The 26690-nt window shown below is 42.2% G+C and overlaps 1 protein-coding gene across 1 annotated transcript in view; it reads right to left on the bottom strand.

Annotated features, from left to right (window-relative positions):
* Positions 1–26690, bottom strand: part of nell1 (neural EGFL like 1) — a 507083-nt gene that overhangs the window by 172887 nt on the left and 307506 nt on the right. Inside the window, exon 13 of the mRNA XM_023952325.1 lies at positions 7983–8108. Within this exon, the coding sequence (XP_023808093.1) occupies positions 7983–8108 (126 nt within the window). The remainder of the gene's footprint in view (positions 1–7982; positions 8109–26690) is intronic.

The following is a 26690-nucleotide window of genomic DNA, read 5'->3' as shown; positions in this document are numbered from 1 at the left end:
GTTAAAGGCTGCAGGATTTACGTCAAACCGCTCGGTCCAGAGGACCGATCCAAGGTTCTGGTTGTGAACACCATGAAGGACTTTGAGAAGTGTTTGATCACGGTCGTCTGAAACAACATGGAATAATAAACCAAAGAGCCAAATAATTTCAAGAAATATGACACCTGGATTCCTCACTTTTTCTGTATGACTGACGTAACCTGAATAACAGCAGAGTTCTGACCTGCAGACAACTTGACCTCAACTTTCACCGTCGCTGATATCAGCTGAAGAAGGATATGGACCTGAATCTAATGTCTGCAGTCATAACATCAAAGAGAACTATTAACTCTGTTTTGAACCCAGAAGATCAGGTGTTATCAGTCAGGGACAATCGCCAGTTATGGACCCTTTTTTTACTTTTCCCCTACAGCATTACTTTATTATAAAAAAAAAAAAAAAGAAAATAAAAATACAAAAAAATATTAAAAAAAGTAAAACAAATGATTAATCACTTATTGAAAATTGTTAAATTGATTGACTTTTAATGATATTACTTCACTTTCTCCAAAAAATTGATAAATTGATTCAAAAATCTTTCCTAATGTAGCATAATTTTGCACATGTTTTTAACTTTTGATACTTGATGAAATTTTGCTATGTAAATTGCTGAAACAGTGTTGTCTACTTTACTGATATAGTATTATGTTTTATTCATATGAATGGCTTTTATAAGTAACATAATCTGCATATATTTCAGATGACTGGTCTGCATTTGCCATGTTGATTTCTAAAATAGTTATTTTTGACGTAATACTTAAGTAATTCATCTTTGTCATGTGCTTTATCGATATCTTATGATTTTTAATTCTGTCTGATAAAAACTGGGAACCGGATATTGATAAATCATGTAATAAAATGGTTACAGTATAACGGGGTGGGATTATATAAGTTCGCTTCCTTCCACTCCCTTTCAAGCAATATTTATTAATATGTATAATTATCCTAAGTTTGATTAGTTACTGTATGAATGTATAACTGATTATTATATTGCTGTTGTGTATTATTTGTACTTAATTGCTTGAAATAAACCATTTCAAATCAAATCAAAATCGCTCCACTGCATTTAAATCTAGCAGTAAGACTAAGTACAAAGCTGCGAAGTACGGCTTGAGAAAGGCCATCACAGCAGAGGCAGTACAGAGGGAAGCAACATTCCTGGACGAGCACTCAGAGCATGTGCTAACAAGCTGACAGACATTCTCACCTCCATATTCAACCTCTCCCTCAGACAGAGAACCGTCCCCACCTGCTTCAAGACTACTACCATTGTCCTCCTCCCCAAAAAGAGCCCTCCCAAATGACTACAGACCAGTAGCACTCACTCCAATCATTATGAAGTGCTTTTAAAGAGAGAGGTGCTGACCCACATTCAGAGCAGCATCCCAAACACACTACACTCCCCCCCACAGGTCCACCTCAGATGCCATTACAGCAGCACTGCAGTAGTAGCGGTGCTTGGAGAAAAAAAAATCTGCACCACTATCAATTTACTATTATCTATTATTTCACAGAGTTTTTACCAGCCGGAACCTGCGAACTGCCGTCCCTGGAACTGCGCGCTCCCGTCCCTGAGAAAGACAAGTCACGTTACTTACCTCGCTTGTGCTCACCTTCAGGTTCATCTCCCACTGGTCACGCTGGTTCCCGCGGCAGAGCTCCTCTCCACGTTCCACGCTGGTCCCGCCGTCCTCGGCGCCCACGCCTCACTCCACGTTGATCCCGCAACCCCGCAAAGCAGAGGAGGCTACTCGCCGCCTTCTGGGGTTAAAACAACGCAGTCAATCTGTAAGTGATCACCTCATTGACTTTCGTATCCTAGCGGTAGAGGCTGGTTGGCCGGACATCGCCCTTAAAGGGATTTTTTACCAGTCATTGAACGACGAAATCAAAGATCATCTATGTTCACAGCCCGAGGCTCGCACCTTCGAGGAGCTGGTCACTGCGGCCCTACGTTCGGATGTGCGGCTTCGGGAACGGCAGGTTGAACGTAATCGTTCTGAAAAGAAGACCACCACTAACTCTGCCCCTCAGCTTCCCAGGTCAGAACCATCTTCCTTCCCCCCAAGAGAAAACATCAGCCGCTCCTTGGAGGAACCGATGCAGATCGGTCTTTTCCAGCTCACTCCTGGAGGAGGGTACCTGTTTTTTTTGTGGTCAATCTGTTCACCATGTACAACAATGCACGCTGCGTTTAAACTCGAGAGCCCCCCATTAGAAGACAGGCCGCAGGAGGCTTCACCTACTGCTAATCAGGAAAGTCATTTCCTTTATGTACCTGTCAAATTAAGTCATCAATCTCACACTCATGAATGTCGAGCTCTCATTGGCTCTGGAGCTGAACAGAGTTTTATTGACTGTCTACTGGTGTCCAAGCTCAGTCTCCCCATTGAACCGCTGGATCACCCTGTCAAAGCGGCAGGCCTGGGTGGCCAGCTACTCATGCGCATCACCCACCGCACCAAGCCTGTACATCTCATCACCTCCGGCAATCACCATGAAGTCACCCAATTCTATATTACGCAATCTCTTCAGTCTCCTGTCATTCTAGGATTTCCATGGCTACGCCGACACAACCCTCAGTTCGACTTGGTGAACCATCACATCACCAACTGGAGCACTCAGTTTCTCGCCAACTGCCTCCGCTCCGCCGTCCCCGCGGTTCCCCCTGATCATTATTCCACTCCAGAAGAAATCGACCTCTCCAAGGTACCCCCTTCTTATCACGACCTCAAGGCTGTTTTTGGCAAAAGTAAGGCGGGTGCCTTACCCGCTCACCGACCTTACGACTGCTCCATCGAGCTACTAAACGGCGCCACCCTTCCCAAGGGCCGTTTATTTAATCTGTCCGGTCCAGAAAAGCTCCCGATGGAGAAATACATTCATGAGTCTCTCGCCTCAGGTCATATTCACCCCTCATCCTCTCCCGTCGGGGCGGGGTTTTTCTTTGTCCAGAAGAAGGACAAGACCCTGCGCCCTTGCATCGACTACCGTGAGTTAAACCAAATCACTGTTAAAAACAAATATTCCCCTGCCACTCATCAGCTCCGCCTTAGACTCTGTTCAAGAAGCGCGTGTGTTTTCGAAATTAGAACTCCAAAACGCGTATCACCTGGTTCGCATGAAGGAGGGGGACGAATGGAAAACTGCGTTTAACACCCCGCTTGGGCATTTTGAGTATTTGATGCCCTTTGGGCTCACTAACGCCCCAGCAGTCTTCCAACACCTAGTCAATGACGTCCTCCGTGACTTTCTTAATAGATTTGTTTTTGTCAATCTCGACGACATTCTCATTTATTCACCCAATCCTGAACTCCACACCTTCCATGTACGCCAAGTTCTCGAACGTCTCCTAGAGAACCAACTTTTTTTTAAAGCCGAGAAGTGTGAATTCCATGTCTCCACCGTTTCCTTTCTCGGTTTTATTATTGAAGCCGGCAACATCCGTCCTGATCCGGCAAAAGTCTCCGCAGTCGCTAACTGGGAGACTCCCAGCTCACGTAAACAACTGCCACCTTTTCTTGGTTTCGCTAATTTTTATCGAAGGTTCATTCGGAACTATAGCAGTCTCGCCGCCCCCCTCACCAAACTCACGTCCATCAATCAACCGTTCATTTGGAGCCCAGAGGCTCAAAACGCCTTTGAAACCCTAAAGAGAATGTTCGTCACCGATCCTATTCATATACAACCCGACCCGCGATGTCAATTTATCGTAGAGGTTGACGCTTCAGATTCTGGGGTCGGAGCCGTCCTTTCCCAACGTGAAGACACCACAGGCAAACTCAAGCCATGCGCCTTCTTCTCGCGTAAGCTGTCCCCCGCGGAACAAAATTATGACGTGGGCAACCGCGAACTCCTTGCCATTAAGCTCACGCTAGAAGAGTGGCGTCATTGGCTTGAGGGGGCTGAGCATCCCTTCATTGTATGGACCGACCATAGAAACCTTGCTTATCTCCGTACAGCTATACGCCTTAATTCTCGTCAGGCCCGTTGGTGTCTTTTCTTTGATCGCTTCACTTTCACCATCACATATCGTCCCGGTAGTCGCAATATAAAACCAGATGCCCTCTCGCGCATATTCAGCACCCACGATCATCATGAGGCGGTTCCCATCATACCCCCTACATGTGTCATTGGTAACCTTACCTGGGATATTGAAACTCGTGTCCAGCAGGCCCAAGGCGAAGAACCCGACCATCCTCCTCCCCCCGCTAATACTCCGTAAGTTCCCTCCTCACTCCGTTCAGATGTCCTGGTGTGGGGGCACACGTCCCGGCTATCCTCCCATGGGGGTGTCCAAAGGACTCTTAATCTCATGAAACGCAGGTTTTTCTGGCCTTCCATGGAGCAGGATACCAGGGAGTTCGTCGCCACCTGTACGGTGTGTGCCAGATCCAAGTCCTCCAATTCACCTCCCACCGGCCTCCTCCACCCTCTGCCCATCGCTGAGCGCCCTTGGTCCCACCTCGCATTAGACTTCGTCACTGGGTTACCGCCTTCCCAAGGTAATACAGTTATTCTCACCATAATCCATCGTTTTTCCAAAGCCGGTCAGTTCATTCCCCTACCTAAACTTCCTACGGCCACCGAAATGGCTGACGTTCTAGTTCACCAGGTCTTCAGGCATCACGGGATACCAAAAGACATTGTTTCAAACCGTGGTCCCCAGTTTGTGTCCCAGGTCTGGCGTTCTTTTTGCTCTGCTCTTGGCGCCACCGTAAGCCTGACCTCGGGACACCACCCCCAGTGTAATGGCCAAGCTGAACGAGCAAATCAGGAGTTGGAGGCCGCACTCCATTGTCTGGCGGCCCAGAACCCTTCCAGGTGGTCCAAGTTCCTCGTTTGGATTGAGTACGCACATAACAACCATCCCTCCGCTGCCACCGGTATGTCGCCATTCGAAGCCTCTCTCGGTTATTCTCCCCCTCTGTTCCCCTCTCATGAACTAGATTTAGCCGTCCCGTCTGTGCAACACCACCTCCAACGCGTTTGGCGCCAAGCCAAGGCTGCTCTCCTGCGCACACGGGACAGTAACTGCCGGATCGCCAACCGTCGCAGGAGAGCGGGTCCCGACTACCAACCTGGTCAAAAAGTCTGGCTTTCCTCCAAGAATATACCCCTACAATCTACCTCTCGTAAACTGGTGCCCCGTTATATTGGTCCTTATACCATTGAGAGAATCATTAACCCAACCTGTGTCAGACTGCGGCTCCCGGCGGCTTTAAAGGTGCACCCCTCGTTCCATATCTCAAACATCAAGCCCTTTCAGGAAAGTCCACTTTGCCCGCCGTCCGCTTCCCCACCACCCGCCCGGGTCATCGACAGCGCTCCTGCCTTCACCGTTAGTCGGATCCTGGACGTCCGCCGCCGGGGTCGCGGCTTCCAGTACCTGGTGGACTAGGAGGGCTACGGTCCAGAGGAGCGCTCATGGATCTCCCGCTCCCTGGTTCTGGACCGTTCCCTGGTTCTTGACCGTTCCCTCCTGGACGACTTCTTCCGGGCCCACCCGGATCGCCGTCCCGGACCGCCTGGAGGCGGTCGTTGAGGGGGGGGTTACTGTCACGGTGCCTGTGTCAGCCACCTCCCCCTCCCAGCACTCCTGCTCCTGCTCTACTGATTTGAACCAGCTGTCCTGCATCTCCTCATCTCCTGCCTGCCTTAAGGGTTCTCCTCTCCAGTATCCAGCGCCAGTTTGTTATACTCACTCCGGTGCTTATTACTGGCCTTTTAGTATATTCCAAACCAAGTCAAGTCACGTTACTTACCTCGCTTGTGCTCACCTTCAGGTTCATCTCCCACTGGTCACGCTGGTTCCCGCGGCAGAGCCGTCCTCGGCGTCCTGTTCCACCTCCAGTTGGTTCCGCCGTCCTTGGCTCCCCACATCACGCTCCTCAGGTTCCACGGTCCACCTCGCTCCTGGGACGTCAGAGCTTAATCCAAAAATTATTCAAGCTACGCTCTCTTGGAGACTCTGTAAAGCCTCAGGAGAATTAAAGACTCTTTGCAAACTATTTCTGGTCGAGAGTTTACTTCCGGGTTTAAGCATCTGGGTCTGCCACGTCTACGCCTCTATCTATCTCTGACTCTATTGTCTTGCTTTATGCGCCTTACAGTTAAGTGTACATTATATATGACATAATTTCGAAATGAGACCGTTCATTGATGGTGCGCCTCATAAAGTAGTATACATGAATTCTTCATAATTAAAAAATATTGGGAAAACTAGATTTTAGAATTATAACCAAACCCTCCAAAGATTTGCAAATCATAAAACAAACAAGGAAATGGGAAAGCAATGAGTGCAACCAAAAAGATCATCAGTCTAACAAATACAAAATGAGTACGATTTTAGTGCAGTTGTACTTCCAAATTCGATAGATAGATAGATAGATAGATAGATAGATAGATAGATAGATAGATAGATAGATAGATAGATAGATAGATAGATAGATAGATAGATAGATAGATAGATAGATAGATAGATAGATAGATAGATAGATAGATAGATAGATAGATAGATAGATAGATTACTTTATTAATCCCACAATGGGGAAATTTCATTTATCTGTGTCCTTATCTGTGTCTGTGTCTTAATGTACTCGCAGCAGCTTGACTACACCACTTGACTTTATGTTCATCTGTCAGTAATCATCATTTTGTGGCAGTGATTGAGCTTGATAAAAGCAGATGACTGTCAATCTCAGTTTCTCTTAGCCTGTAAATTTAGTCAAAATTGTTTCGCTTGCTTTACTACCTGACAAGGTGATAAGGAGGAAGAACAGGTGTACAGATATGTTCTCCACCATTCTGTGAGAATGCTTTTCCCACCTCACAGCAGGATAGAAAAAGGTGTGATTCATGTGCTGATAAAAGCAAAATCAAAACGTTTCCAAAGCACTCATGTCTCAGCTGTTTCTTTGTTTTCATTTGGATATTCACATCAAGCCTTTTCTGACCTGTTTATTAGTGAAATCAGAAATCCTTTGTTGTCATTGTTACACAGGAATCTTGTGACAAAGAAAATCCCCGTGCTCTCCAGCTGTTTGAAAATGAGAAAAATAAGATATTCTTTATTGATCCCACATTGGGGAAATTCAATTGGGCAATATAACTAAAGTAACATACATATTTATATGGAATAAAAGAGAAAAACAATAGAAGAATTTGTGGAACTATGGATATATACATATATACATACCATAGATGTATTGCACAAAACAATTATTGCACTATAGACTATAGACTTCTAATATTGCACATGATTGGTATTTTGTTGTTACAGATTTTTTGACGGTTCATAATTTGTTTAGGAGATTGACTGCTCTGGGGAAAAAAACTGTTCTTTAGTCTATCGGTGCGTGCCTTGTGTGATCTGTACGGCCTGCCTGACAGCAGCAGTTGGAACAGGTGGTGGTTGGGATGTTGGGAGTCCTTGATGATATGTTTGGTTCTGCTCGTGGAGCTAGAGCTGGTGATGTCCTCTAGATTGGGCAGGGGGTAGCTGGTGATTTTGTGGGCAGAGTTAGTGCAAAATAGCAAATAATAAGAAGCCCCTCCCTGGTTGTCCAGTGTGAACATCATGGGCTAAACGTGTGTTAAAGAATGTGCTTTTAGCACATTCTTAAACACGCTACAGGTGAATGTAGCATCACAAAGTTTTACAGTTTACAAATAAAAGAAAGTGACATAACGGATAATTCCAGATATTGAATAAACCAATTAATCCATCCATTATTTTCAAAGACCTTTCTCTGGAAATGAGGATGGTTCTACCTCTGTAAAGATGAGGAATTAGAGAAATTCAAGAAAGCCTCTTCAGTGAATTCCAGAGAAACATTAAAATCTGCATAAGTCATTGAAGCAACCAATACTCTAAAGAGTTTATCTCTAACCAGCACTGCAACACAACTGTTGGTTAACATCAAAATTGTGGGCAGACATACCGGTGCAGGAGTATTCATCCACTCTGGTCAAACCTGGCAAACAGTTACATCGATGGCTGCCGGGAAGGTTGACGCACACCGTGTTGGCCTGACAGTAATGCATCTGCGTTGCACACTCATCAATATCTGTGGAGAAACAAGAGGTACAGCGAATGAAGAACTCCCTGGCACTTCTTTAAAGACAGACTCTTGAGGCAAGAGAGGCAAGTGGAAGGAGTTCAATCAACTGCTGCAGTAATTACATTGCAGAAAACATGGCTAATCGCATTTGTTCCTTTAACCTCTTTAAGCTTAAACCAAATCACCGATATTTGCCTCTTTGCTGGCACATATCTAACACCATTTAAGAAGGGAAAACAGGAAACTCTGGTTAATGCTGTGTTCTGACTAATGTCTTAGTCACAGCGGGTGGATATGGGCTGTCTGCAGGCAAAAAATGGGCAAACCTGTATGGGGCACAGAAGTGGCCCTCATGAAATTTTAAGATTCTAGAGAGTCAAAATGTTCATGCACATTATTTTCTATGGACATGTTGCAGACGATAGGTCATAGTGAACACTTATGCAACACGCAAGGGGAGGTAGGGGTAAAGTAGGTGAGACGTAGGCATCATTGCAAGCTTGTTGAGTGCTCCATGCTCCCAGCCTAACATATAGAAATGAGGAAATTAGTCAGTGTAGTTTGTGTCGGGATCCCACGGGCACTTACGTATTACCTGCACACGGCTTGCATGCAGCATTTGTACAGTGGTGGATAAAATTGTTGGTACCCTTCAGTTAACCCTTGTGCAGGTCTGCATCTGGCACAGGGTGTCTTGAAGTTGTGCTAGGTAAAATGAAGTCTCCAGATTATCAAGGCATTCTGGATAAAAATGTGCTGCCTAGTGTCAGAAAGCTTGGTCTCAGTCGCAGGTCATGAGTCTTCCAACAGGACAACGATCCAAAACACACAGCCAAAAACACCCAAGTATGGCTAAGAGAAAAGCGTTGGACTACTCTTAAGTGGCTTTCTATTAGCCCAGATCTGAATCCCATTTAACATCTGCGGAAGGAGCTGAAACATGCCATTTGGAGAAGACACCCGTCAAACCTGAGACAACTGGAGCAGTTTGCTCATGAGGAGTGGGCCAAAGTACCTATTGACAGGTGCAGAAGGCTCATTGACAAATACAGAAACTGTTTAATTGCAGTGATTGCCTCAAAAGGTTGTGCAACAAAATATTAAATTATGGGTACCATAATTTTTGTCCAACCCTATTTCATTAGTTTTTTTTTTAAATAATTCTGTTAATCAACACGTCAAAAGTAATGGCTGATTTTGATTATTTAATTTTCAATAAATTTTAATTTATTGTTACTTTTGAACGTTTCAAGTCATTTCAGTGAGCATTGTGGAATTTATTTCTTTAACTGAGGGGTACCAACAATTTTATCCACCACTGTATGTGTTAAGCAAGGAGCCAGTGCACACACCTCATTAATGAATAGAGTGTGGCACAAATGCATCATAAAACAGCATCACCAATATGCCATATCTGTGTGTAATTCACACCACAATGGTACGTTCCATTTTCATGAAATGTAAATGGCTCTGAATTTGGACGAGTCTAGCCTTTAGATAATTACAGCCGTTACATCGGCGAATGTCCTGTCACGTAGTAACGTGTCACGTGAGTCAGAGAGGAGTAGTGAACCAGACTATTATCTTCTCTTTAACCTGCTTAGACCTCTCCACTGCAGAATAATCTTTGGTCACGCAGCATCCATCGACAGCCAGCTCTGCAAACCCTGTTGATGTACAGTGATGCTGCATCCCGAAACTCTCTCAGCAGCAGACCACCCTGCAAGATGTTCCGATCACCAACCAGAAAGTCCCAGCCCTGGGGCTCCATTGCAGCACCCCATCTATGTCGACCAACTTTGTAAATAGTTCTAAATAAAAGTGTTACAATGAATTCATGACAACTTCTGTTTTAGATGTATTCCTTTATTTCTATTAAAAAACCTCTCATTTTTAAGATATCACATATCAACTTCATTTATTAATTAATTTATTCTCAGAAAACATTGATAGTTTATTTCATTTGTCGAACATTTTTTTCCCAAGAGACTGAAAAGTCAGTCAAAAGTCTCCCTCCTCTTTTGTGCTCTTCTGCCTCTCTCCACAGCCTCATGTGTCCTGCAGCTATATTTTCTCCAAGATTGTCCTGAAAAACACACAAAACAAAGAGGTAGAGATAACAGAGTTAAGTCCTCTCAAACATATGTTTCATATCAAAACACAAAAGGCTGTAACTCTACTGTGACAAAGACGTGGAAAAATTGAGGTTTTTACCTTCAAGCCACAGCGCCCGAAAAAGTTGGCACCAGTGAACAGATTAACGTTCTTTCCCCGGAACTTTATAAAAGCTGCTGTCTGTTCTTTGGTCTGTAAAAAGATATACAATTACGTTTTTTTTTAAACGAAACAAAAAAACGAACAACGGAGGAAAAACTGCAGGATCTGGCGTTTGAGCCAAGATCGCTATGATAAGCACTTTTATTGTAAAATTTTCAAATCAAAATAACTTTAAAATGTTTTATATCAATTCTCAAACCATTAACTTATCACTTAAAAGTGTTTACTTACATTTAAAGGTGTAATTTTCTCCAACTCTGTGTCCCGCTTCACATGCTTCACATTGTTATCAGAAAATCGGTTTCGGCCGCAATGCATCTTGGGATATGTGCAGCATAAAATGATACACCAGACCAATCCTTGAAATTGGGAAAAAAGAAGGCCGTATTCATTGGCTGTTGAATTTGGACTTAACTTGTTGTGGCGCGGTGCCTTCAAATGCAGCCCAGGTAGAATGCAGCCCTCAAATTTGGACAAAGCCAAAATGTTAAACTAGGGTTCCATAATTCAAACAATACACAAATGCAGTTTTTAAATTAAGGTGAACTTTATTATAGGAAAAAAAAAACAGTTTGTGTAAAAAAAAGCGTTAAAATATGACTGATTTATCACATATTTGGAAAATTGAATTTATGCCTCTTTAGCATCTCTCTCTCTCTCTTTATATATATATACATATACATATAACTTCTTTTGATATTAGTAAGACAGGCATTGGTGATAAAAACAAACTTAGAGGACAAATAATGGCAGCAGAAAAGCAAGAAAGCGAGAAGAGCAGGCAAAAAAAAGCGAATGACACGAGGACGCTTTTATGAAGCGGACAGAAATCAGGGGAGAGCAACAACTCCCCTGACATCCATAATGTAGAGCTAATATCATGATAAATTACATCTTCTCTTCATACACAGAATTCTTATCTTTCTAATGTACCGTAAATTCTGGACTACAAAGCGCACCCGATTAAAAGCCGCACCCACCCATTTTCACGTGTTTAATTAGTTTTATACATACACAAGCCGCGACAGAGTACAAGCCGCGCATGTGTTAGGCGATATTGTCATCCTGACAGATCACGGCCAGCATCCCAGAGTGAGTGCAATTCATTAGCACATTGGGGGTGGTACCAGCTTTGCCTCTGGCTCATGTATTTGAGTGTATCGACATCTGTCAAACAGCATGGACCTCTATTCTGTTCACAAGTTCCTCAGTTATGGTGTTTTTATTTCATTTTTTTTTTACTTATTGACAATCTAGGTATCATACATAAAATTACAAACAGTAACCATATAATCAACATTACATCCCTCAGTTATGATGAGGAAATTTACATCCGCGATCCCCCATTTCCCATGAGTCTTAGGGGCTAAAGGCGGGGCCAACGCCCGGCTCGCCATACTGTTGTATGTGTTTAAGAATGAGCAAGTATCAGCAGTGCATGGAGGGGTGAACGGGTACAGCTCTCCTTCCGCTTGTGTCGCGGCAGCGTTATGGGAGTAACAGGGCTGGTTAAAAAACACACCGGTAAAATACAGCAGCGGCGACTTAAAAGCGCGTGCCTCAGCGTGATACGCGCGCCTCAGTGCGGCGCGTGCGTCAGAATTCAGAAGCCTCTTCACTCCGCGGACGCCTCTGCGCTCCGCTCCCGCCCCGCGCGATCCTTGTCTCCCCTTCCTATCTACTCCGACACCTCTGGCCAGGGCGGCTTCAAGGAGGAGCACTTCGTCCCCGTTGCGCCGGTGGATGGAGCAAATCGTTTCTGTGCAAAGCAATCGGACTTAATACTGTAAGTTTTGTGTATGAGGGGCGGGTGCGTTGTTACGTGTGGGAGCCTTCAGACTGCCATCGGCACCGCAGCTCAATCAGCAGGAGAAGATGTCTCCAGCTCACACGGAGGCTCTGAGTTTTTCAAAGCAAAATTCCGCTTTTACGGTTTCCTTAGAAACCGTAAATGGAGTGTAAATTCACTCCATGCGCTGTTCTCTCCGTCACGCAGCAAACCGGCTTTTCCAAACCCGTTGGTGACGGTGGACTTTTGTACGCTGCTTTTAACGATTGCTTATAACTTGAAAGCTTCATCATATTGTAGCGGCGATCTGGTGCACGTTGAGTCTAATGGCACCAAAGGATTCTGGGATGCGGCCGGGCATGTGTGTTTCATTTTGTTGAACCATGACTGAAGTGTCTAAGACCTGAAGTCAAGTCCATGCTGTTTGGCTGCTTAGAGGTGTGTTGAATATAAATGCCTTGTGCTTGGTGTTAGATAAAGAATTCAAACTATTCACTGAGTTCCAAAGTACGTACATGTCGGCCGCTAATAAAATCCATAAATTAGCCGCGTCACTGAATAAGCCGCAGAGCTGTAAGCGCAGGAAAAAAGTAGCGGCTTGTAGTCCGGAAATTACGGTAGCTTAAAAGACATTGTATGAGCATAAGACCGCACAGCTCAGGGAAGCATTACCCAAGCTGGATGACTGCTGATGAAATGGGATCGGAAACACACAGAGGAGGCATTGTGCAAAATGGCACACTTGTGTATGTGTGTGTGTTGGTGCAGGGCAGCAGAATCCCTGATTTCTGAGGTAAGAAAGCCTTGCCGCCTTTAAATGACACACTTGGTGGGGAGGGCAGTATTTGTAGAGTACATTTCCATGTCCCTGAACAAACCAGCTCCAAGGTGTTTAACTCACACTTGTTTGTCTTAGAAAAACCAAAGTGGTTGATACATGTTATTGAGTTACATGCAACACCCAGAAGCTCCTCTTGCAAAATTTCAATTTTTAAAAGCAGTGGGAGTGCTGAATTGCATACCCGGACAGAAACAGAAGGGGTTTGTAGACACACAAAGCAGTGATGGCTTTAAGCATTAAAAACATTGATCTCCTACATCAAAAAACAAGAACCTTGTTTATAAAGTTTGAGAATACAAAACTAAACCTGAATAATTTTTATCCCAAGCACACTTGGCCCTGAAAGCCTGTCCTTTGAGTACCCTTTAGTGGTGAAAGCCTCTAAAGCGTTGTTCGAATGTGATGCCAGCTGCCCTTTGATGTCACACAGACATGCAGCCTCAATATTTCAAAGTCGAAAGCGTTTGTCAACTTTCATTATGAGCAAGAAAAGCATCTAGTGTGAGGTCAGACTCACAATGATGCTTTTTAACTTGTGCTTTCTTAGATGACCCCACTGTCACCGGCTGGCCTTTGAGCAGTGGGAGTGTAGGAAGTTCTCAGAGGTTGGGTTAAATTAGTAAAGATATTTATTTGTCCAACACATTCACAAACGCAAGGGGCCTCGCCACTAAAATTACAGGTGGTTTAAATACTAATTAAGCATACCATCTCCTCCTTCCTGGAGGGAGGTTTACCTTTACTGAAATCTACAATTCATATAAAAACGGCTAAATTCTTTATTCTAAATTCCTTAAACAAATTCTAAAATCCAATTCATTTTTATTACTCTAATTTAAAGCATCAGGTAGAAACATTAAAACAACAAATATCTCCCAAATACAATGAATCCCCCCGCAGGCCTCTGAATAGATTCTCCCGGAACCTTAAATATAGATCTGTTCCTAGGGGAAGGGTTTTGCTGGAGCACACTGGAAAAGACAAACACAGGTGAGTCCATCTTGCAGTCACATCTTAACCTAATTATAATGAAACTAACATTCCTTTCTTCCAGGTAGCTGCCAATTCATCTACACACCACACAGGAAACTAAAATCATGCAGACCCCAATAAACCCTTATTCAAACCTATAAAATGTGACAATTATTTCTGTTTTTAAATGTTACCTTTTACAATGTTGTGTGCCCACGTACCATACCTATAACTTTACTAAAGTAACGAAGGAGATCTTTGTTACATCCACCCTTACATTGATGTGTTCTCCCTACCATGACAAAGGTGGATAAAGGTGGAAAGATTTCATGTTATCCATGGACACCAGTGCAGATCACAAATCATTGAAGAAAAAAGGTTCAGCGCACTGTCTAATGGGTCTACATGACCCAACTCCCAATGCTAAAGTGCCTAGGATAGCACAAGGTTTACGTGTCATTGCTGCACAGCCTCATCTCCCTTTTGTGTACATATGTGTTGTTGCACATGTTATTCACCCTGTGCAGCCTCCTGTGGGAGTACTGTTGCTGGTGAGGTCTGCTGACAGAACTGGAACCATCATTTCACAGGGGAAAATGTATTTTTCTGGATTTGCCAGAGTGTCATTCCTCCCCCACCCCCCTGACATCCTCTTTTCCAAGTTCACTCTGTTCTTCTCTCTGCTGCTTTATTCATGTTCTGATGTAGGTCAGGGACATGTGAGGAAAGCAGTTAAAAATAAGGTGCGATTTGACCCTGTGAGTACACGTGCCAGCTTAACCCCCTCCTAAGCATTTGTGCATCTGGTAAAGAGAAAGAAACAAAAATAAATTTGGAAATGCAATTGCTGAATATTTGCATGCTGAAAGTAAAAAAAAAGAAACACCGGCCAAGTTTTCCGCTTATTAGCATGTATCTGCTACACCCCTGTTCAAAAGGTTTGCCAGATGCCGATGGATTGCAAAGTGATTATCTGAGCAAAAATGTTTACCAAAGTTATACTATAAATTTTAATACATCATTGCTATTTTTGTTTGTCTTTTACAGGCATGATAGCTGTCTTCTTAGAAGGCCCAAAGAGCTTTACAGTGACAGTCCCAGTTACCCATACATACACACATTCACAAAGTGATGGCAGTTCCGCTGCCGAACACTGGTGCCAACCTATAACCAACAATAATGTGGGGTTCAATCTCTAGCCCAAGGACAGCTGTCGTTCAACTGTATAATGATCAAAGGGTTAGCGGTTCAATCCCTGCTTCCCAAGTCAACTACTGTTGGATCCTTGGGCAACCTCACCCTCCCTCCTCCAGTGTGGCCCCACATGTGTGTGAATGCATATGAATATCCCGGTGATGGTCAGAGTGGGCAATGAAAGCCACGCCCCTATCAGTCCACCCCGTGGCTACATTGGCATCTTACCATCACGAAGCATGATTGAGGAGTAAATGAATAATGGATGCACTTTGTTTTGTTTGTTTTTTTGTTTTTTTTTAACTTGTTCTGTCCAACATCTGAGCAAACAGATTAGAGCTGAAGGCTTTTTGTGTTGGACAGGTTTTACTATCACAAAAGAGGTTATACAGCTTCGAGAAACCAGGGTGTAGATTTGTATAAACCCCTTTTTGTTGTATTATTTTTTATTTATTTGTTACATTTAGTGTGTGTGGGGAGGGAGAGGGGAAGAATGTGAGGGGGGGGGAGTAAAAGGAAAAGAGGTGAGAAAGTGGGGGATACAAGTACTGATTTGAATAGGTTATTATTTTAAGCTGTAACAATTATACCAGATCTGCTGGAAAGACAAATATTACATCAAAGGTGAAATTCTGACACTAAGATGAGTGGAAAACATCTGTCCATCAATACACTGTGGGTTAGGAGGAGGGATGAAGCAGGCAGGGAGCAGTGTGGCAGTGTGCATGTGCACGTGGGGGTGGAGATACATGCCGAATGGATGCACTTTGAACATCAGAAAAAGCACATTATTATCATTTTTAGTTATGATTATGCTGTTTTTAGCCTAGATCAAAAAATCCTGTGTCGTTTTCTAGGACATACTTTCAGCAGAGTAGCATGTGTTCATTAGAATTTGCCTCTGAAATGTGGGCAGGACAGTTGGTGGGGAGCAACTCCGCCCCTCTCCCCATCCCCTCCCTGCTGCTGAGAACTAGTGGAGCGTATGGCCTGTTCAGTATTTTCTATGTCACAAATAAGCTCCTTTTAAAACTGCATTTTTGGTCTGCTCCTAATTCACAAAAAAATAAATAAAAAATACGCATAAGTGCAATTTTGAGCTTTATTTTCTCCATATATGTCCTCCACCATCAGAAAAATGCCACAAGAACATGTTAAAAAAACATCAAAAACAAAGAGGGGATCTCTGAGACAAGGAAACATGCATGTTAAATATTTTTACACATCCTTCGCTTTCTAAAGATAGTTTTCATCACATTTCCCACTTACCCATCTGCAGCAAGTGTTAGGGAGTACTGTGTACCATTTTCGTAGTGTGAAAGCACAGAAAAGGGCTAATCACTCCTGATACACTTGAAAACTTTAATGTTAAAGTTCTCCAGACAAAACTGTCAATGTTACATTGAACTGTAAAAAAGATATTTACTCAGTTAGTTGACACTCCGTTGTGGTGTGTGTGCGTGTTTGTGTGTGTGCAGTTTGTATGTCTGTGTGTTTGAGAAATGACCTTAAAATGCTATGTTCAATAAAAGCTGTGGCAAAATTTTTCTTTGCTGTAAAACTTTCATTTTTAGCCAATGACCCACTCAAATACATTTCACAACTCCTTTTTTTACATTTTTGAAAACCTTTTTTTTAAGTTAGAATGGAACAGGTTCCTCAACGACTGGTCTCACCAGCCTAAAGAAAAAGTTAAAAATTCCTTTCAAATATTGGATGTGTTTTCTTGGACATTTTTTAACCAACTTGTAAAATGGTAAAATGACAAAGTAAGATGTAAAAAAAGTTAGATCAGAGGACCCTCAACAATTTGACCAGTTGACTCAAGATGGTGACGTGTACGGACGCAGCGGCTCACAGCTGTTGGTGAGTAGTGTTACTTTTCTGTATTTTGTATGGCGTTACATCTCTGCCATAAAGAAAACTGAGCGGGCGTATTCAGGAACAGAGTGAGCGAACCTTACAATCGCGCAGGCACAATTCTAACCGATCGACCCCGCATTTTACAACTGCACGCCTATAATCATAACTGAGCGGTGATCCCGTGCGGTCAATTCTCCTTTGCGCGCTTGCTTGGATTTGCCCTGAGTGTTAAGGGGGTGTTTTTGTCACTTGGGATAATTCAAAATAGATAGCAGGTTTTCTTTTTTTTCTTTCTGATGACTCAGAGAATTGTTCTGCAGATTTCCAAGTGTCAGACTTGTGTGCTTTTTGTCTAGCATTACTGATTAGGTGGAACGACAAGCTATTCTACATTCTTCAAAGCACATTTATAGCATTTGGCAATAACACACTGTGTTGATTATGTGAAATACACTGTGTCAATTGCAAACAACTCATGGAGCAGGAAAGTGAGCCTGGAAATCAGACTCTTTTCTCCCTAGAGAGGTAGTACCTTAGACAACCAGCACCAAGAACTGCTATTTTATTCTGGACTTGAAAAGATTTCAATGATGGGGGTTCTTTTCCATCATGAGGGAGTGCAGAAGCCTCATGTGGCTCAACACAAAAAGTAAAGCCTCTTATATTTTTGGGCTGTATACAAACCACAAAACAAACAAAAATCAAATCCACAAGAATGCCACTCAGGTCTGCACCTTTCTGCAGATCCCCTCTTGAGTTCAGAGGACAAAAAGAACTGCTGATGTATTTAGTCTAAATACATGTGGAGTACAGCAGCATCTGTTGTCATGTTTGCCCCTCCAGAGGACGCCGCAGGAGCAGGAGTTGTGTCGGCTGAGCTGATTAGAGCCTACTACTGTAGGAAGCACGCTATTCGCACTGTCTGGCAGGGAGCAGATTGTACGTGAAATAAGCGAAAGGTACAACTATCTATCAGAAGACGGAAACTGCACAAGAGTGGTGGTTTAATCTCTCTGTCATGGGGCAACTCCAACGAGGAACTGCCATTCAAGGGAACTGCACACTGACATTTTCAGAGGAGCTGTGAAGGCTGCAGCTGTGACGAAGTCCCTGTGTGTCAGACAGAGCAACACGGTTTACCTGGATGACAGGTGTCGTGTGCGTTTTGGCAGAGATTCTCACAGGTATATTTACAGCAAAGCTTTGAGCACTTTTCCAAGGCACCCACACTGACATAAATCAATATATTAGCCAATAGGAAGCAGCACAGTGTCCCACCTCAGTCTAACTGATTACTTCACAGCTGAAGTCTTGTTGTTGCAAAATGTAACAGTGAAAGCAACAGGATTTGCTTTGTCAAAACAGAAATATGTGTTGCACATCAAAGACGAAGGCAAACCATAGTAGCAGTGTCTGATCTGTTCTAATGAGCGTCCAAGTCTGCCCGGCGATCAAACACACCTCATCCATTTTACAAAGCTTTCCTGATCCCACAGAGAGCTGTCAACACTCCTGTTGCAGCTGCAGCTCAGATGACACTGATTTAAAGGCTTGGAAGCAGGCAGTTTTAAAGCAATAAATAACACTGATATTTCTTTTTCTATATGAATTTAAGCTGACCTGTACCTCCTTTAAAAAGGTACATCACAATGCAGCTCAGCCAATTTCAGCTCTGGACTTGAAACAAATCGTTTTGCCTTTCTAACTGCAGCTACAATCTGTTTTTTTTTTCTTCTTATTGCTAACACATTTTGAAGAGAATCCTGTGAAACACAATGTTCTCCTCATTACTTAATGTTTAGGTTTTCTAGTAATGCTGCAGCCGTACTTAGCTATAAGCACAATTTTCCTGCAGCCTGTAACAAGCACACTCAATGCAACTGCAATGCTCACACACAAATTATTTAAAGGCAGAGTGTGTTTTATCCGAATGGAGATCCCACTGGAAGCACATGCCTGCCAGCTCACAAGCATTTCCAATGATAAGCTGGTTATCAGGACACGGTGCTGCAGCTGATAAGATGAGGAACGGAAGAGAGGTAGATATACAATATACAAGGAAAAGAGCAGCTGGGCTCAGACATTTTTAACATGGAAGTCAGGTTAAATCTCAGAGATCAAGAATTGTCATCCCAATTTACAAAAAATGACCTGAAATAGTCTTTTTCTTTGTTAACTCAAACTTTAGTTCAAAAATTCAAACTGTTCCATTCGGATTGGTTAACTACGCGTAGGGGTCCATCCGATTGGTCAAATGCGTAAAGCAATTTATTTGATTCGTTAAATAATCAATCTACCTTAAGATTGTTTTAGCACGTTTAAGTTAACCATTTATCCCAATTTTCACTGTCTTTTGCGATATGCTTATGGCACAGCTTGATATTGCCATAACAATAAATTTATTGTGCAGGCCTAGTTTGAGCTAATCCATTTGAGCTAACAAGTGTGTCCATTACAAGACACACATACTGTCAGAAGCACATTTCCAGTCTAGAAGAATAAAAAAGCAAACAATGCTTTCACATTTAAACTTTTGCTTTAGTACTTTTTCTACACGTGTCACCAGACACGTTTTGTTTGAGTAGACTGACAGAATTATTTGTGTGCAAATGGTCAGCAATTTAAGATAAATTTGGACGTAATCAAGTTGGCTTCTGCACCAGGCTCTACTGCAAACTAACTCCATCTCCTAGAAAGCAAAATAGTTTTCTTTCCCCTTTTTTGGTGGTAAGCACAACTTCTCTGTGAACTCTTTCACCCCAGACAACTCCTTTTTGCGTGTGAAGGTTTTTTTTGCTTCTGCAGCAGCAGAAAAAAGTTGCCCTCTTACTGAATCAGGCTCTCGTAAAATAATCCCTTTTAGGTCTGCTAACAGCCAAACTGGGCAGTCATCTGCCTAAAGTGCTTAAAGTAAAAACTTTTGTTTTAGATCACTGGCACGTTTCAAATATGAGTGGGTAGTTGCCAGGTAACACTAATAGGTCATTGCTAAGTACCTGCATATAAAACCTGATAGCCCATTAGTCACCAGTAACCTTCTAAAAGACTGGAAAAAAAAGAAAGGAGAGTGAGGTGGCATGATGTTGGTGTTAAGCAAATTGTTAAAGCGTGCATTGGGACTTTCAAAAGCTAAACAATGTTTGGTTAGTGTGCAGAAAGACACAGAAGAAGAAGCAGAGATGGAGTTAAAAGAAAAATCTGTCAAACAAAGGTGAAGAGGTGAGGACATTTACACATCCTCATAAAAAGATAAAATAATTACTGTTAATACCAAAAAAGAAGCAAAAAATATCAATCTGTAAAAAAAAAATAGTAATAAAAACATGTACGTTGATGACTCAGTCTGTTGTATTATAGTATGGTGTTTCATCTCTGCCATAAAGTGAAAGGGCACAACCGCGCAGGCGCAATTCTAACCGAGCATCCCCATATTATACAACTGCACTGCTGCAATCCTAACTGAGCGGGATCCTGCTCGGTCAGTTCCTCTTTGCACCTTCAGTAGGATTTACGCTCAGTGTTAAGGGGGCGTTTTTGTCACTTGGGGTGTTCAGGGGTGTGTTTGTCACTTGGGGGCAGTAACCTTTCTGGTTAATCTGATATTTGAAATTTGTATGTCTAATACGACAAGGCAGCGGGGTGGGACTTTCATTTTTCAGAGCAGGGGGGGTTAACAGGCGGCTCTCGAGCTGCATGCGGCTCTCTGCCTTTAATCATATTTTCTATATACAGTACTTTCACAACCAGTAAATTAGATCTTCACAGATTCAGACTCCCTGCTTCAATACCTCTTCCGATAAACGTTCAAATGTGTCAGCAAGTATCTCAATCCTTTTGTATTAACACAGAGAGTGAACTACAAAAGCATGTCTAAAGAAAAAATATTGTTTTTATTGCCTTTTAATCAGAATTGTTCGCTTCAAGCAGTGAATGCAGAAACAGCACAGTGCCGGCTGCCAAGGGGCCGTCAACAAAGAAACACCATTCTGTAAAAATCTATAAACTTTTAAAAATACGTCTATATTTATATGAACTGGTAATGACGACGCATCAGCATAGTCATGCTACATTATTATTATTATGCTAAATTTTGTGAGAAAGTCAATCTCTACTTTTATTTTATTGCATATAGTTTTTAAAATTTAATAGAGATATGAATCATAATATATGTGCACAATAGCTCTGAAGATACTAAAGCTTCTGTCACCAAACCTCCTGTACTGACTAATCATGACCTTATTGTCCTACTGCAACTTCGGCCAATCAGATCAACCAGAAAGGTTACTGCCCCCAAGTGACAAACACACCCCTGAACACCGCCCCCCAAGTGAAAAAACGCCCCCTTAACACTGAGTGTAAATCCGGCTGAAGGCACAAAGAAGAACTGACCGAGCAGGATCCCCGCTCAGTTAGGATTGCAGCGGTGCAGTTTTAAAATACGTGGTCGCTCGGTTAGAATTGCGCCTGCGTGGTTTTAAGGTTCACTCACTCAGTTCCTGAATACACCCGCTCAGTTGTCTTTACGCCCTTTCACTTTATGGCAGAGATGAAATGACATATTATAGAACCATTAATGATGAGTTTACTCAGAAAAACTGAAAGTTAAATATCCCCTCTATTTCTGAGGTATTATAAAGTACGGCAAGAGCAGAATCCAAATAGTATTTTTAAGCAGTAAATATTCTAATGTAGGGAAAAACTAGCTAAACCGACATGAAATTTGTTTCTTTTGTCTGTTGTAGTAGGTTTAGGGGATGTCATCTGGACTTAAATTGACAAAGCCTCTTGGATAAGAGGCGAAACGTCTTCTAACTTTAAAAACCAAGTCCAGATGACATCCCCTAAACCTACTACAATGGAACCAACCTGGATGAATGAGAGTCTTCATAGACATGTTTCTTTTGTCTGCCATCTTTAAATGATAATACTGTTTCATGATTTTTGATAAAACACAAAATACTTTACTAAAAATAATTTTTAAATGTATTATTTATTTTATTATGGGGAAAATAATGTGTGCCTTCCTGCTCTTTAATACCTGGAGTAACATCCTCCAGCAAAAACGGACATCAAGGGGCGGAGTCACTTTTCAAAATCTGACAGGTTTCTCCACCTCAGCCACAATCATCTTTTTTTATAGACGTCACACACTACTACCTGATGACGACTCTGACGAAGGCGGAAGTGATTCTGCTGAAACATAAGGTATGTTGACAAACACAAACCGTGTCTGAGAAAAAATAACTTAAGAACTCATAGTTTTGAGTTTCTCAGATCTGCGTAGTAGCACTTCCTCCTTTGGCAATCTGGAGTTTCTGATCGCGGGGATTGCAGGTCCGAAGACAAAGCTAGTCCGGTGGGAAGTTTCGACAAACCGCGGTGCGTCCGAAGGAGGACCTCGGAAGGTTAAAATGCTGCTACATAGTCCTGAGAAGCTGTGTAGAATCATCAAGAGTGCACAACCGTCACAAAGCCCTCTCCCCTGCAAGGCGCTAACACAAAGCTACAAGCCTGGCCTCACTGCTCCTAGTGTATGTCTGTGTCTCTTAGTAGCTGGACAGACGGAGATAGCACTGATGTCATCGCCCCACCTCCCCTCTGGAAATGCTAAGTCGAATTGAATTATGCGACACTTTCGCAGGGTGGATGTGAAAATGAAAATGCAATCCCCTCTTTGCATTTTCATTTTAATTATGACATAGAATAAGCGTTTTTAAGTATAAAATGAAAAATCATTTGAAGTAATGATTTTTCATTTTATTTTTGAGTCATTTGATGCAGTTACATTTTGAAAATGAAAATGCATTTCTGGTTTTGACTTTTATTTTTAATTATGCAACACAAATGCTTTCATACTTATGAGGCATTCAGGAAACACAAAACAATGTCAAATAAGAAAAATAAAATGAACAGTTAATTTGCTCTGGGAATGGAATACGCCTCAGCATAATAGTTGATTGTTTTATTTGCGAGCCTACTGAGAACATTTTGTCAAATTGTTGTTCAGACTTTTTTTACTTTTACACTGTTTTTTTCGTTAGCAGGAGTAACATTTTATAAATCAGACACCAGACAAAAGTACATTTTAATTTACACGACTTCATTGAAGTTAGGAAAAAAGTTGCTACACATTTTAATTGAGTATATGAATGTATGGGTGTGCCCCATTTTTCTCATGGGCCCAGTGGGACAACAGCCCAGTGAAGGTAGATCAGAAGAGGAGGACAGAGAGCAGTTTTTACCCACAAACAAACACAGAGTTTTTCGTCCCCTATGCCCAGGCTGTTGGGAGGGCATGAGCAGCAGATGGTCAGCTCTGGCCTCCATTGTTCCAGGAAAAGGCAACAGGGTGGGATGAGTGCCCTGCTTGGCCCCGGCCTTGGTGATGGCACAGACAACGCCTTCATCAGTGTCACAGAGAACCTCTTCCTCGTAATTAAGGCCAGCCCCTCTGGTTCCACCTGACAGCAGAGAGCAGCTGGAGGACATAGGAGGAAAACTCTCCTGATGAACAATGGCAGAGCGACTCATGTTCCAAACATGACCGTATGTGCTAAAAAGCCACAAGATTATGTTTTTTCTATCTTTTTAAGCTTTAAACCAATGTCAGACTTTTAAAATTAGTTCACCTACAACTTATAGAAGTATTGACTAAAGTCAACACTAGCACCTCTTGGGAAACAGCTGCTGATGTAACTTAAAGCTGCCTGACAAGAATTTCCCACACAGATAAAAAGCTGAAGTCATTAAAATGCAAAAACTCATAAGTTCAGTGTGTTAAAGTAACTGGAGTAGATGCAGTTTTGTCCAGTTTTCTTTTAGTTTTGGTCCATATTTTGTTTTAGCTACGTCATTTTTTTTTTTTTTTTTTAGCTACATGTCATTTTTGAGAGCGTTTGATCGATTTGCTCAGTGCCAAAAAATTGGCCAAAGCTTATAATTAAAAATATATTATAAAAAAAAAAAAAACAGCAGAGCAAATATGACACTGTTTTTATAACCATGATATACAACAAATCCAAATCCAAGAGGTATCGTATTTTCACGACTATAGGGTGCACTGGATTATAGGGCGCAGTTTCAGTTATGGGTGTTTTTTCTGTATTTAACACATACAAAAGGCGCACCAGGTTTTGGGGGGCAGGCACATTACAACCTACCAGTAAAACATGCATGCAAGTGTTTGTTTTAAAAAAGGCAGCCGGAGCAAAACTGAGTTGGTTGTGATTTATTTAATTTTTTTCCAGTCATCAATCAGCATCCAAAAATTCGTCAAAGTCCTCATCTTCTTTATCTGAAATGACGAGCTGGGCTAAATTTTTATCAAACATACCAGGTTCCCTTTCGTCACAATCAGATTCCATCTCGTTGCTGTGCGGCTCCACGAAAGCTCGAAGAACAGCACAAGCAGAGACATGTTGGATCTTTCCTGCTTTGTTCTCTGACCATGGTTTGAAGACGCAGGGGAGATCTTCTCTCAAGGACCGAAGGCTGGTCTTCCTCTGGGGTTCATCCACTTTGTTTGGACCCTCAGGGCCTCCAAAGCAGGTTAAGCAAAAGAACCAGTCTCAGTTCTTTTAGAGGATTATTCTTTATTTTTTTTCTCAGCTACGACAACTGATCGCGCGTGTATGCGCTCTATGCACTCACATGCAGTGTCCCTCCTCCCTTTCAGCGCCGCGCGAACTCAGACACACCGGTTCAGAAATTAACGCGTGCCATGAAAGCATGTTACCTTAACCCTTGTGCTATCTTAGATGACCCCACCCTTACTTTGACGTGTTTTTCCTACCATGACAAAGGTGAATAAAGGTGGAAAGATTTCATGTAATCCATGGACACCATTGAAGATCACAAATCATTGAAGAAAAAAGGTTCATTGCACTGCCTAGTGGGTCTAGATGACCCAACTCCCAACGTTAAAGTGCCTAGGATAGCACAAGGGTTACGGTGCGTTCATTTCTGATAATGCACACTATGAAGGCCATTATCCCACTTATACCATGGTCACAACGTGCTGAGCTGGCACACTGACCTTGCCTGAGCGGCAAAGGAAAGCAATATATGATGATAGTCATGACACATTAACTCTTGTGTTATCTTAGATGACCCCACCCTTGCATTGACGTGTTCTCCCAACCATGACAAAAGTGGATAAAAGTGGAAAGATTTTTAGTAATCCATAGACACCAGTGAGGTTTACAAATCATTGAAGAAAAAATGTTTAGCGCACTGTCTAGTGGGTCTAGATGACCCAACTCCCAATGTTACAGTGCCTAGGATAGCACAAGGGTTAAATAAAAAATCAGTTCAGAGAGAAAGTTCACCTCTTACCACTTGTTTTTGTCCAGATGATGAAGCTTAAGTTTGTCTTAAAGAAGCCAGCGCAGTGATATAGAACATTTAAGCTATGTGACCGGGACTTCTTTTTTAGGTGTACATTATCACTGGGGATTATGTCATGGTGCCTCTAGCAGCTCTCCTCCCCCTCCCCTCTCTGCTCTCTCCTGAGGACTCCAAGCTGTTTCCACTCAACTCATCTACCTGCAGCCTATGGAAGCGATTATGTAGCATAAATAAAAAGCAAAGTCAAAACCAGAAATGCTTTTTCATTTTCAAAATGAAGCTGCATTTTTTGAATCAAAAATATAATGAAAAAGCAAACCACCAAAATGCTTTTTCATTTCCTTCCTCAACACAGCTTATTCTGTCACTTAATTAAAATTAAAATGAAAATGGTATTTGACATTTCATTTTCAAGACGTTCTCTGGTAAATGTGTAGCATAATTCATTTAGAAATGTCTAATTTGACATTCAAAATGGATTAATAGAAATGCTTTTTAATTTTCAAAATGAAGCTGCATTTTTTGACTCAAAATTAAAAAGAAAAAGCAATACTTCAAAATGCTTTATCATTTTATACTTCAACACAGCTTTTTCTGTCACTTAATTAAAATGATAAATAAAATAGTATTTGACATTTCATTTTCAAAAAGGTCCCTGGTAAATGTGTAGCATAATTCATTTAGAAATGTCTAATTTGACAATTAAAATGGATTAAGAGAAATGCTTTTTAATTTTCAAAATGTAACTGCATTTTTTGACTCAAAATTAAAAAGAAAAAGCAATATTTCAAAATGCTTTTTCATTTTATACCTAAAACCGCTTATTCTGTGTCATAATTAAAACGAAAATGCAAAGAGGGGATTGCATTTGCATTTTAACATCCACCCCGCGCACCTTGTCACAATATTCATTTCGAAAAAGCATTAGCAGAGGGGAGGCGGGGCGATGACGTCACTGCTTTCTCTGTGTGTCCGGCTGCTGACTGACGCACACACACGCACCAGGAGCAGACTGTGTTAGCGGCAGAGACGAGGGTTTTGTGATGGTTGTGAACTTCTGATGAGTTTCCACAGCTTCTCAGGACTAAGTAGCTGCATGTCCGCCTTCTGCAGTCCTCCTGACGCACCGCGGACAAGCTTTTTCCTTCGGACCGCCAGCTGCCTTCGCACAGCGGAGCGTGAAGCTCCCGACGATCGCTGAAGGCGGAAATGCTGCTGCGATCTGAGAAACCATCATATGAATTTGTGTTTCCAGTAGTGTCCAGAACAAAATAAAGACTGATCTTCATAATGTGCTTTTATTACA

The sequence above is a fragment of the Oryzias latipes genome, chromosome 3 (assembly GCF_002234675.1).
Source record: "Oryzias latipes chromosome 3, ASM223467v1".
Lineage (NCBI taxonomy): Eukaryota > Metazoa > Chordata > Actinopteri > Beloniformes > Adrianichthyidae > Oryzias > Oryzias latipes.
The sequence above is the reverse complement of the archived record's forward strand: the minus strand, read 5'-3'. Positions and strand labels throughout refer to the sequence as shown.